This window comes from Ictalurus punctatus, chromosome 6 (assembly GCF_001660625.3).
Source record: "Ictalurus punctatus breed USDA103 chromosome 6, Coco_2.0, whole genome shotgun sequence".
NCBI lineage: Eukaryota > Metazoa > Chordata > Actinopteri > Siluriformes > Ictaluridae > Ictalurus > Ictalurus punctatus.
In genome coordinates, this window is record NC_030421.2 from 15,928,776 (window position 1) to 15,941,831 (window position 13,056).

The 13,056-nt window shown below is 38.0% G+C and overlaps 1 protein-coding gene across 4 annotated transcripts in view; it reads left to right on the forward strand.

Annotated features, from left to right (window-relative positions):
• Positions 1-13,056, forward strand: part of uggt2 (UDP-glucose glycoprotein glucosyltransferase 2) — a 51,544-nt gene that overhangs the window by 29,775 nt on the left and 8,713 nt on the right. For 3 of the 4 annotated variants that reach the window (XM_017469277.2, XM_017469276.3, XM_053680898.1), the window contains exons 24-33: positions 3,685-3,815; positions 5,218-5,313; positions 5,428-5,530; positions 5,800-5,879; positions 6,784-6,973; positions 7,213-7,371; positions 7,911-7,996; positions 9,941-10,025; positions 10,256-10,338; positions 10,713-10,736. In XM_017469277.2, coding sequence (XP_017324766.1) covers positions 3,685-3,815; positions 5,218-5,313; positions 5,428-5,530; positions 5,800-5,879; positions 6,784-6,973; positions 7,213-7,371; positions 7,911-7,996; positions 9,941-10,025; positions 10,256-10,338; positions 10,713-10,736 — 1,037 coding nt within the window. The remainder of the gene's footprint in view (positions 1-3,684; positions 3,816-5,217; positions 5,314-5,427; positions 5,531-5,799; positions 5,880-6,783; positions 6,974-7,212; positions 7,372-7,910; positions 7,997-9,940; positions 10,026-10,255; positions 10,339-10,712; positions 10,737-13,056) is intronic. The other variant, XM_017469278.2, reaches the window with a different exon arrangement.

The window sequence follows — 13,056 nt, forward strand, 5'->3', positions numbered from 1 at the left end:
AGCCACATCACACCAGCCCATCTTTGATTTTCATATAACAGCAGGCCAACATCTATGAGAAATAAAATAAGGGTGTCTAAGACTGTACTGTACTGCACAAATATGAAGATGCAGAATATGTGGCCAACAGCAAATCTCACAGATAGTGAACTACAGTCAGACCAGTCAGGACATAAGTTCTTGTTATTATTTTAGCTGTCTACCACAGTATACTGGAGTCAAAATTTAATAAATAAAAAAGAACCTAATGTAATCATATATTAAATTGTCATTTAAATACTTGGTTGCAAATCCTTTGAAGTTAATGACTGCCTGAAGTCTGGAACCCATAGATGCTGATGGGTTTTTTTCCCCCTTGTGATGCTCTGCCAGCTTTTTACTACAGCTGTATACAGTTCCTGCTTGTTGTGGCATTTTGCCTTTAGTTTTGCCTTCAGCAAAGGAAATGCATGCTCACTTGGATTCAGGCCAGGTGAACAACTTGGCCATTAAAGAACATTCCACTTCTTTGTCTTAAAAATTGTCTTGGGTTGCTTTCAGAGTATCCTTCTGGTCATTGTCCATCTTCACTGTGAAGCGCTGTCCAATAGATTTTGAAACATTTGGCTAATTTGAGCAGATTCTATAGCCCTATACACTTCCGAATTCATCCTGCGTCTTTCCCCAGCAGCCACATCATCAATAAATGCAAGAGAACCAGCTCCATTGACAGTCATACATTTCCATGCCATAAGACAAGGTGGCATGCTTTTTGGATCAAGAACAATTCCTTCCCTTCTCTGTACTCTTCTCAACCCATCATTCTGGTACTCTGTTGTTCCAGAACCCTTTTAGATTTTTGGCAAACTCAAATCTGGTCTTCCTGTTTTTGAGTCTTACCAATGGTTTTCCACAAACTTGTGATACTCTGGTGAAGTCTTCTCTTGATTATTGACTTTGACACAGATACAGCTACCACCTGGAGGGTGTTCTTGATTTGGCCAACTGTTGTGACAAGGTTTTTCTTCACCAGGGAAATAATTCCTCTCTCTTCAGCACAGTTATTTTCAATAGTTTTCTGGGCCTTTTGGTGTTCCATGAGCTCACAAATGCATTATTTTTAAAAAGAGAGTAGCTGATTTGGTCAAACCTAATTCTTTTGATACGTCTCTGCTGGGTTTGTTTTTTAGCCTAGTGATGGCTCGCTTCACTGGCAGTGGCAGCTCTTTGGACAGTTCTTTTGGAGTTAATAGGCAATGCAAATACCACACTTGAAATCAACTCCAAACCTTTTATGTGCTTACTCATATGTAAAATAATGATGAAATAACACACACCTGGCTATGATACAGCTTAGCAATCAATTATCCCTATACTGATCACCAGATTTGGATGTAAACATTCATTATACTATTTCAACTCCAATATAGTATGGTACACAGCTAAAATAACAATAACTGTCATTGTCCAAATATTGATGCACCTGACTGTATATTGTGATATTAATATCTGAACTCTTGGCCAGCTATTTGCTCAGTTGTAGATTCTATATGTGGTGATACATGAGTAATGATGGTCTGTAGTCCCTATCTGACACCCACTGTCACACAGCCTGGCATCCCAATCTTTCCTGCCATTTACTCAGCATGCAACATTTTCTTCGGGTCACAGGTGAGTGTGTGCAGTGTGTTTCAGACACTATTTTCTCAGCAGCCTTGCCACTGGCGTGAAAGCACAGGCAGGCACCAGCATGCGACAGTCCTGACACTTCATATTACTGTCCATATATAGGAGCCTTAAAGGGAAAACTAAGCCAATTTCAGACACCAAGTTCACTAATGCTGCGTTCTTAGAGCAGATTTGAGCTTCTTGTTCTTGGTATTAAAGGTCTTTAATTGCTAATTATCTTCACTTGAAGTGTTTTAAGTGTTCGGCTTATCAACAGCAATTATGCTAAACTGACAGCTTTTTAGAGAATGTCAAGTAAAAATGTGCAAAATGGCCCCGAAATTATAGCACTCAACTTTTTCTGATGATCAGGGATGCCTTCATAATTGATCCAAGAGCAAGCAACATATTTATGCCACATTAAGGGACAAAATAAAGGAAACCCCATCATAAAGTCTTGAGGCACCACAAGCTGCAGGAACACTTCCCTCACTTGGTTCTTTGATATGTATAGTAGAGAGTGCTCTAATACATCAGTTCACTCAGTGCTCAGTTGGGTTGAGATTTGATGAGTGTGAAGGCCATAACATATGATTCACATCATTTTCACACTAATCTATCCATTCATTGAGGTCTTATGCCCTGTGGATGGGGTTATCAGTCTCAGGATAGAAATGTCCATCATAGGGTAAAGTAGAGATGCACCGATGTATCGGCCAATAATCAATTCGTTTAAAATCGATAGTTTACAAACAGCCGATGGTCAGGGCCGATTGTATCCTGTCAATAAAAGGAGGATGGGAAAACGCATCGAATTCCTGCTTTGTGCAAAAGTGATGTCTTTTGTATGGAATTACTTTGAATTTGGTGACAATGACGACAAAACTGCAGTTTGTAAGCTCTACACTGCTAAAACTTTACACCGCTCGCCGCAGCAAAGCAGAAGGAGCGTGTATTTTTTTCGGTGTGCATGCTAATGAATGAGTGCTTTTACACCGGATGCTGCGGCAGTGAAGCGGGAGATTCAGCGTCGAGTCAAAAAATTTTTTTTTTTTTTTTTACCGCACTGCTCGAGCTGAATTAAAGTGCCAGTGCACGGTTAAAAGATTTAAATGAAGATGAGGTGACAAAAAAGTAGATATTGCACAGAAAAATATTTTTGTAGAGTAGTATATTTCATATCCAGTTAATTTTAATATATACAAAGTTGATATTATATATTACCAGTTTGATGTTAATGAAGAAGTAGAAATGCTTTTGTTTGTGGTGAGTGAATGTGAGACTAACAGCAGGTTTTTAGAATTCAGTCAATGTTAATATGAATTAATAACATTCAATAAGTTAAGAAATCTTACTTTAATCGTCAGAATTTTCATGTGTTAATCTTAGAGTAATGTGTTTTCTGTTTATGAGACCAGTTACTGTGAAACAACTTGCTGAAGTGGAGAAGATAATGTTTTTATTTGCATTTCTTTCAGAATTGTGGAATTAATTATTATTCATTTAAAGTAAGGTATAAAAGGCAGAACCACCAAACTGTCGGTATCGGCTTCGGCCGGTATCACTCTGAATAATCAGCTATTGGCAATGGTTGAGAAATGTAGTATCGGTGCGTCTCTAGATAAAGGTGATCAGTTAGAATAGCTATGTATTGATTTGAAGTGATGCTTCCCTTTCACAGAACAAATGGACTTTAAACATGGCAACAAAATGCATGAGCATAGAGTCACTGTTTTTCCTTTAATTTTATTTACCTGACTGAAGCAAATTAAAGTGGCCATCTGGCGTAGAGATTAAAGAAATGTGGTAACTCGCATGTCTCATTAGCATTAAAACCATTAACCATACCATGGCTTTGATGTTGCTGGAAATAAGCCATCTTCTACTCAGACAGGAACAGAATCTACTACTTTCTGTTAGTTTATTTTTTCTTACTCTAATTCTTTCACTCTAAGACATACCTTCCTTGCTGTGTGTATGTGTGTGTGCTCATGTGTGTTATATGTGATAAGACTAATATTTCCTGTCCCTCTCTAGGTCCTGGGTCCATTTGCAGAAGAAGAAGAGTTCAGCACAGATGACTTTCACTTGCTGGAGAAACTCACGCTCAGCACCTCGGCAGATAAGATCAAGGCTAAAGTAAAGCAAATGAACTTGACGCCCAAAAAGTATGCACCTCCTTCCCCATCTCTTGAGATTCATAAAACAAACATAGAGACACATGTTTTGTTTAGCCATCATAGCTGAAGTTAGCATGGTTAAAATTTGACTGTTGAAAAATTCTCGCAAAGAATAACTTAACAAAGGGGTGCCAAGATAATTTCAGGCAACAAGGCCGTATTACACATAGTCAATTGTGCCAGACCATAAACATCACCCAAGAATACTTCAACAACAACTCGTAAATGTGTTAATATATCTGCATTTATCATAAAGGTACATTGTGATTGCACAAATGGATTAAATATATGTAAGGAATAACACAGGACAGACAAAAATAATGCGATACCCCTCAGAAATGCATTAGATTCATATAACAGCACAGTCTGGAGTGTGTTATTCTGGTTATACCACAATGATTACACTGTTTCATTTATTAATGAATGACATGTTGCACAGTTTATAGTTAGATTTAATGTTGTGGAACGTCTGAGAGACAAGTTTGCTCCCGTTTTCACATTTTACATTATAGCTGCGACAATCATTTGTTCCTTTGTCAGCCTCTCTCTCTCTCTCTCTCTCGCTTTCCCTCTCTCTCAGAAAATAAACCCAACTTTTCATTTTACTGAGAACCCAGAAACCATAAACTCTGCACTCTCTTGAAGACTTTGCTGCACTGGGAAACATTTACTGTCACAAAACGCTTACAACCGAGACTCCTTCAATAAATGTTAAAAAAAAAAAAAAAAAAAAAAAAAAAAGTCTCTTGGAGAAGTCACCAACATCAACGATTATACATTTGACTTTGTTGAGCAGCATGTTTAAAAAAACAAACAAAAAAAAAAAACATTTATTATTAATCTTAGATTACAGTGCATCCGGAAAGTATTCACAGCGCTTCACTTTTTCCACATTTTGTTATGTTTCAGCCTTATTCCAAAATGGATTAAATTCCTTATTTTCCTCAAAATTCTACAAACAATACCCCATAATGACAACGTGAAAAGTTTGTTTGAAATCTTTGCAAATTTATTAATAATAAAAAACAAAAAAAGCACATGTACGTAAGCATGTGTACATAACCTTTTAAGCTTTTGAATTAAGACTTGCACATCGTTAGCACAATTTGACAGTAGTTGAGTTTTATTGCTCTGTTTTGCCCTCTAGTGGAATTAGGGAGACTAACTGTTTTAAAAAAAAAACAACCAAAAAAAAAACACTCTTAATTCAATTATGGTCCACAACAGGACTGTATTTTAGGTTTCTAAATTTATTTGGTGGGCTAGATTAGAATCTTTATCATGCTGTTCCTGGACCACAAGCAATATTTTTTAACACGTTTATTGATTGATACTAATATAAATAGAGGCTTTAGGCATCCGAGTGATGTAGTGCTTTCTTCCTCCCTAGTGCGTGCGATCTTATTATGAAAGTGGATGCTCTCCTCTCAGCTGCTCCCAAAACAGAGGCCAGGAAGGATGTCAAATTTGTGAAAGACAAACACAGGTGACTAATCATTTTTCAACAAAAACAAACGAAATCATCCCTCTTGTGTGATGTGCCAAATTTCAGTTGGTTTGCTAAAATAAACAACATTCCGGATTTGATTCATGCTTGCAGTGTTTTGCACCTTTCCCCACGGGAAGATGAGGTGTTTTTTGATGTGGTTGCAACTGTGGATCCGCTCACAAGGGATGCTCAGAAGTTGGCCCCGTTATTGATCGTAAGAGCTGCTGTTAATTGATTGTGTGTTTGGTGAGAATGCAGCCTCCTTCTGTGCACTGTGAATACTGTTCCAGTTTACTGACCTAGCACTCATCACTGGCTGAGTAGCTGCTAGTGCCAGATTTGTGCTTAAGCCTCTGTGGTGTGCTGAATAAAGTACTTAAATAAGAGCAATGGCCATGAACTCTGAGCTTTAGGCTGATAACTCCTTGCTGAATCCTGTGGTGTGTGTGTGTGTGTGTGTGTGTGTGTGTACTGCTCCTGCAGGTCCTTGGTCAGGTGGTAAATTTGAGGGTTCAGTTGTTCATGAACTGCAGAGCCAAGCTGTCAGAGATGCCCCTGAAGAGGTGAGAGATGGTACCAAATTAACCTTTCTGTTCCATGTGTGTCAAAACAAACACACACACACACACACACACACACACACACACACACACACACACACTTTTAAGACATCTACAAGGCAGAACTCTACCGGTTCTCATTTGTACCTTATCAACACAATGAGTTCATTAAAATATTACATTTCTTTTCATTAAGTCTTACAAACACAGAGTCTTCTGTGAGTTCTGTCAATGTTAAAATTTAATCTGGCAAATACAGTGTGACCCACTGCACTGAAAATGATTTCTTTATACTAATGGCATTTCTGCCCCCGTAATGAAGGCCCAGTTTTAATGTATGCACATACATGCTCTGAGGACGAAATTTTTCTGCATGCGTACTAGGGATGCATAAAATATTTAATTTTATTTGTTATTGCTGTAATGGCCTTTGCAATATAGATATTCCAAAAGTCTACAATATGCAAATGAGCAAGTTTTCAGTTTGCACTTAGCCTTCTGACCAATCATAGGGGTTCCTGGTATGTTTCCTATGCGTGATAAGTCATAGCATTGGCATGGTCAAAAAAACATTAGATTTTATTATTGTCAAGTTAATGAACGGTCGGGTCAAGGTCATCTGATCTACCAAAACATAAGTTGCCATTTTATCAGGGTATTTTATTTATACAGTTACAAAATGTAGTCCACAACGTATTATTTTCCCTTTACACCGGTTTTTTTTTTTTTTTTTTTGACTGATGAACTGGGTGGGAGGATTGACAAACTCTACATAGCAATATATGGGCTACAGTTTTAATTTGTACACCTATAAAGTGACCTATATGTTCACATGGTGTCTGTACTACACATGTACATGCATTATAAAAGTATTATTTTCTCTGTGTTTGTTGCTTCTATCCATCAGCTTCTATCGTTTTGTTATGGAAGCCGACGTGGCTTTCTTGGGGAACGACACGCTGTCACCAGGCCCGATGGCTCGCTTCGCTGAAATCCCAGAATCCCCGTTGCTTACGCTGAACATGATCACACCAGAGAGCTGGATGGTGGAGGCAGTCCAGAGCCCATACGACCTAGACAACATTCACCTACAAGAGGTACTTGTGGAAAAACTGGTGTGTTTCTTGTTAAACATAGCGAAGCATACTCTTTTTGTCAATATAGATAAAGTAGTTTTGAAACAGATCTTTACATAGTATGGGGGGGGTCTTCTCAAACACCACATGGACGCCCGGCACACGCCAACTATTAGTGCAGAGGAGAGAGTGATGTAGCCAATTCATAGATGGGGATTATTAGATTATTACAATAATCCGATTGTGCTGTGTACTCTCAGGTCAGTGGTGTTGTAAACGCAGTGTATGAACTGGAGTATTTGCTGCTGGAGGGCCACTGTTTCGACCTGTCCACAGGTCAGCCTCCACGAGGACTGCAGTTTACACTCGGGATGAAGCAGGAGCCACTCATGCATGATACCATCGTCATGGCCAACCTGGTAAGAACAAACCTAGGGATGTGTTAAATATCAACAAGGGTTTTCGTGGGTTGGATTGGTTTTCCAAATCAGATTTTAATTAATAGTCCATGTACAAAAAAATTGTCGTATTAGTGTGTCTCAAGAGCAAAATATAATTATTTTTCTAAAATTAAAGAGCTATATTCAGTGAAAAGATCAAAGAGTTCTGCAGCAAATGGTATGGCCTTCAAAGAACCCTGATCACTTCACCTGTAGAGACAGAAGCAAGTAAAAGATAATTTCTGCAGGAGAAATCTTTTTAAAAAATCTTCATGATGCTTGAAGCCAGTGTTCATTTGTTGTCAAATAGAGAATAGGAAGTATGTTAATATATTTCTTTTTTTTCATATTTTTTTATGTATCTAAGACTCTGCAGGACTGCAGCTTAAACCACAATATTAAATGTCAAATGCATTTTGAATTTTGAACTCTGAATGTGTACGATGTGCGAGGTAATATGCTTTCACGCATCCGTTGTTAATTCTTACGTTTTGATTGTGCTCTAACTTGTTTTGCAGGGATACTTCCAGCTGAAGGCTAACCCGGGTGCCTGGATCCTGAGGTTGCGTAAGGGACGTTCTGAAGACATTTATCAGATACAGGCGTGAGTAGGGCTTTATCTTAGGAGAAAGAAGCCCATTGTGAGCATCAAGCTTAATCTACCGGATAGAAACCGCTAAAGTGGTAATAGCTGTTAAAGTTTATTGTGATTGCCATGTATAATTTTCTACCTCTAAGCGGGGTGAGCGGTGGATCCAAATGGAAGTTTAGTCCCTTTTAATGAATTATATAACGTCCCACGATGGCTGTAAGTGTGACGGATTGACATGGATACTAGAAAATAGTTCGTGTGTGTGTGTGTGTACAAACATCTAAAATCAGTGAAATTCCACTTGATCTGAAAGTGAATGTGCACTGCTTTTTATGCTAACAATGAAGCCTGGTAATTTGTAGATTGAGGGTAAGAAATTGCAATTTAGAATAAACTGCAGTGCCTCACTTTCCATTTTTTTTCCCCCATTCCAATCTCCCTTTTGGCTAGAGGTGCTCCCTTAGAGGCTGGGCTCAAATCGCACACAGATCACATCAAATCAAAAGATTTGTCCATCATTTCTGTAGACAAATCTATACCCTGGCAGCACCATTATTCTCCAGGTTAACAATTTGTGTGTATGGAGAGAAAACCTGTAGTGCATTCACTCACGCACGCATGTCTGTGACAGATGAGAACATGATTGATGGTCCTGCCAATATAATCAGGACAGACCGTTTAATTAATGACCTCGGTATAAGTAAGTTGAAAGAAAACTGAAATAGTCCACCGTGTCCTGTATCACTGGGTGTATGTGGGTTTGTTTGTTGTTTGTTTGTTTTTGTTTTTTGTATACATGAGGGTTAAGCATTGACGGTTAAGTTTATTTAAAAATGAAACGTACCAAATGCCCCACTTATGAACAAACATGTTTGGCGTCCTGAAGTCTGCTTCTCTAGTTTTGCTCTGGACGTTAGTCACCTGACTTGAACCCTATAGAAAATCTCTGGTGGGGTTTAAAGAAGGTGGTTGCAGCACACAAACCCAAGAATATTACTGACCTGGAGGCCATTGCTCATGAGGAATGGGCTAAGATTCCTCAGGAACGCTGCCAGAAGCTATGCATCTCGTTTGCATAACAGCAAAAGTTTGCTCTACTAAGTACTAAAGATGCTTGCCATGAAGTGGTTGAATAATTTTGACACTGGAGAAATCATTATAAGTTGTATTTTCAGTTGAATTTGGGGAAACCACTTGACGCATTTGTTGTGTTGAACTACTTCAATTGCTTTTGTTTGATTTGTTCATTGCAAACAGCTGAAAGTCTGTAAATTTTGACAATAAACCTGATTTGCAATGGGGGTTGGATCATTTTGATTGTAACTGTAAGTGGCTTAAGATAATAAAGAGCAGCTACAATAATAGTGGCTTATTAGATAATAACATAAATGTGGCTACACTGAAGTATGCAGTAGTACAACAATGTAGTTCCTTCTGTTTCTGTTAGTCTTAACATGTGACACCGTAACATAATGTGCTCAATTCCTAGGTTTTACTCTAATGACATGAAGATTACTACTGTACTTGTCTACTGCATATACAGTACTGTGCAAAACTCTTAGGCACCCTTTTTTTTTTTTTATTACAAACTTTGTTACAGATTTATGACGTCTACATTATTAAGTCAGTACAAAAAGAAAACATTTTAGATTTCACAACATCAGTTTTCCAGCACACCCAGATACATTTTTGTATGTCAGTAAAGAAAGCACCATATTATGTAAGAAACACTTTTCAGACATAAATTACTCTTACTTTTGTCATTACTGTTTACTGCCCTGTATAGTATTTTTATTAATATAGAAACATTTCATTTCATTATTTTTGAAGACATCTTTGCTCTGCAGCATTTCTTTGCAAAAGACTTTTGCACAGTACTATATATAGTTGCTCTGTTGTGCAGGCGTTCTTTTACCATCAGTAATGCAGGATTGTTTTTTATCCCGCTATATCTAGGCACGATGGAACAGACTCACCTGCAGATGCTGGAGATGTTATAGTGATGCTCAACAGCTTTCACAGCAAGATCATCAAAGTCCGAGTGAGTGTTCATGCATGGTGTGACTTACTGATTTACGCAGCACTAGAATCTTATGTGAATCAGACTACTGACATATGATTGCTGCTTTTGTGCGGGAGGGGTTTCCCCCTCAAAGTTTCCTGCGTGTTAATAATCAGGAAATTAACAGAACACTCACATTTATGTCTTTAAAGCCTACATACACATAAACATTTCATACTGTTCATAAATTGTCTGTCTACGGCATGTAGGTTCAGAAAAAGCCAGAGAAAATCGATGAAGATCTTCTGAGTGAATCGACAGAAAGCAAAGGACTGTGGGACTCGATCACGAGGTACGTCAAGCATATATCGAGTTTGCAGGTGTATGGTCAAGATGAGTTTATTGTGTATTTGGCAATTTCACCCAGTGGAGTGAAGGGTGCGTTTGACTTGATAGAGTTTTATAGACAGGCTAGACTAGAGACATGAATGAGAGAAAGCTTTTTAATGTGTTTATTTTTCTGTGCACTGATGGTGGGTTTTTGAGAGGTTTATTTATTTTTTATTTCTGCCGAAGTGTGCGTCACAGACATTTTCCACTGTAATATCCCAAAGAGTATGCGCGTGTGTGTGCGCGTGCATGCACATTTATGTGTTTACATGTTCATTTCAATGAACCGCTGTGTTAATTTTTGTAATCTGTCTCTTCACTGCTGTCTGTGTCAAGTGTGTGGAGTACTTTGGAGAAAAGGTAGGGAGCCAAAACTTTTAAATCTATAATCTACCTTCTCATCTACTTCTAACACCTTGGCGTTTGGGTTCATCTTTGTATCTACAGTTAGTTCAGAGAGGAAATTACAGAACTGACAGAATAAATGAAGGTTGCAATTTTACTTAGGTGTCTACTTAGATGACAGGAAGCAGGATCTCCAGCACCAGCCATTTACTAACGGGTAGCATTCATTTTAATATTAATCTTAACAGGCACTAATAAGTGCTTATTCAACTAGTTTATATGTTCATGGTAATTCTGCTGAATGTATAGTTTTTTTGTAGTTCGCTAGTTTTCCTCCCATCTTCCACCTGTTCAGAACTTGTTCAGAATGAACAACAACAAGACCATTTTAAATGCTGCACTAATTCATCCACCATTCGAATTTTTTCAACACAGAGTCACTTTTCTGGTGAATATTTTGGTGGCGTAGGATTGAATTAAGTCTTTGATGTTTTGTGTGTCTGGTCCTGCTCTTCACGCTTCATGTTCGCACACATGCAGGTGTTCAAAAAAATTTTTAAATACATATTTAATATGTCCCTACAAATAATCATCTGCTGTATGTAACCATCATTTTAAACAAGTTTACCGAGTTGGTCATTTACAGAAAACCTATGGTTTGAACTCACAAAGTGAATTTGAAGGGCGAAGTGCTGTCTTTGATTTAAGCCACGAATGACTACTGTGCACAGGCACAAATTAAGAAAAATTTGTCTGGTAAAGAAAAATTATTTGATTTGCCTAAAAGATTCAATTTTTTATAGCACAATTGAGACACATTTATGGCATTTTGGCAGAAGCCCTTATCCAGAGTGACTTACATCTCTTTCATTTATACAACTGAGCAATTGAGGGTTAAGGGCCTTGCCCAAGGGCCCAACAGTGGTAGTGGCAATGCTGGGGCTTGAACTCCTGACCTCCTGATCAGTAACCCAGAGCCATTTTGAATATTGTTCATTCAGAATACAGTCTATTGTTTCTCAGTGATGTCTGGGAAAGACCTGGTATAATCCCCAATCTCGCCATAAAACGTGCCTCTAGCCAAAAAGTCTGCTTTTATAAGGACTTGGACGAGCACAGATATCCCATCTGTGCTTCATTTCCCTCTCACACTTTATCCCTTGATTTACGGGTATCTGCATCTGCTGATCAGCCACTTAGAGTTTTTAGCAAACAAATCTATCTGGAAAACTTACTCTTTACAAATGGCACAACGTGTGACATCCTCCAACAAAGTGAGGACCTTCAACTTGTTTCTATTTAACAGATTTATTTTTCCGCAAAATGCACTAATAGCTATTTCATGATTAATAAAGCAGGCATGACTGAATAAAAGCTGTCCTTAGTGAATGCGTTCCTCAGCTGCCCTGAGTCAATGCATTATTTAGAATTATTATGCTAGATGGTTTATTATGTAAGATGAATTCCATGCAAGGTTAGTTTTGATAAATCCCACACGTTGCATTTTCGCATTAAAAGATTTGTGCATTTGCATCATTGATAAAAGAGCCCCCACATTTTATAATAATTATATTGTATAATAATAATAATAATAATAATAATAATAATAATAAAAAATAAGTAGTAGTAGTAATAAAAACTATAACAATGCATACACGCGTTGCTTACTTTTTCAAAATGATTTTTCCTGTACTATCATTTTTTGCTCTAACACCCCACTCAATATCATTTCCCGTCAAAAGTCCATCACTCTATGCTCTGAGGGAAAACTGCCATGCAAAAATCACTTTACTCATATCTAACTTTAGAAATGATTAAAAATGTATCTATTATTTGCGTTTTGAGGGTTTAAGTGCAAGAGACTTATAATGATGTAATACTGTGATGTGTTACACCTCAATATCTTGGGAACTCTCTGTGTCCTTCATTCTGCTCAGATTAGTCATGATATTTCTTGCAGAATTGAATTCAGTAGCTTTAATTTCGTATTATGGCAGCCGTGGAGGGAGAGAGCCTGTCCAGGACCTCCCTGAGAAACAGTGAGTGTTCATGTCGCAGTGACCAGAACACAGTTTTTTGGGTTGTTTCTTTGTATTTTAATGAATGTTACGTTTTTATTAAGCCCTCAGTAGTATTTGAACATGCACAATTGTAATGATGATTCAGTGTGTTTCCAGTGCTCACTTGTCCATAATGCAGCATGTTCTCATGGCCTGAAGCAGCGTAGTGTTACTCTCAGCCACCCAAAAGCTTTCTTTTCAATTTCTTTCATTACGGAGGACCGAATGCTCTTGAGCAGATCCTTGGTGTCCGGGCCGAGTCAGTTCACCAAATC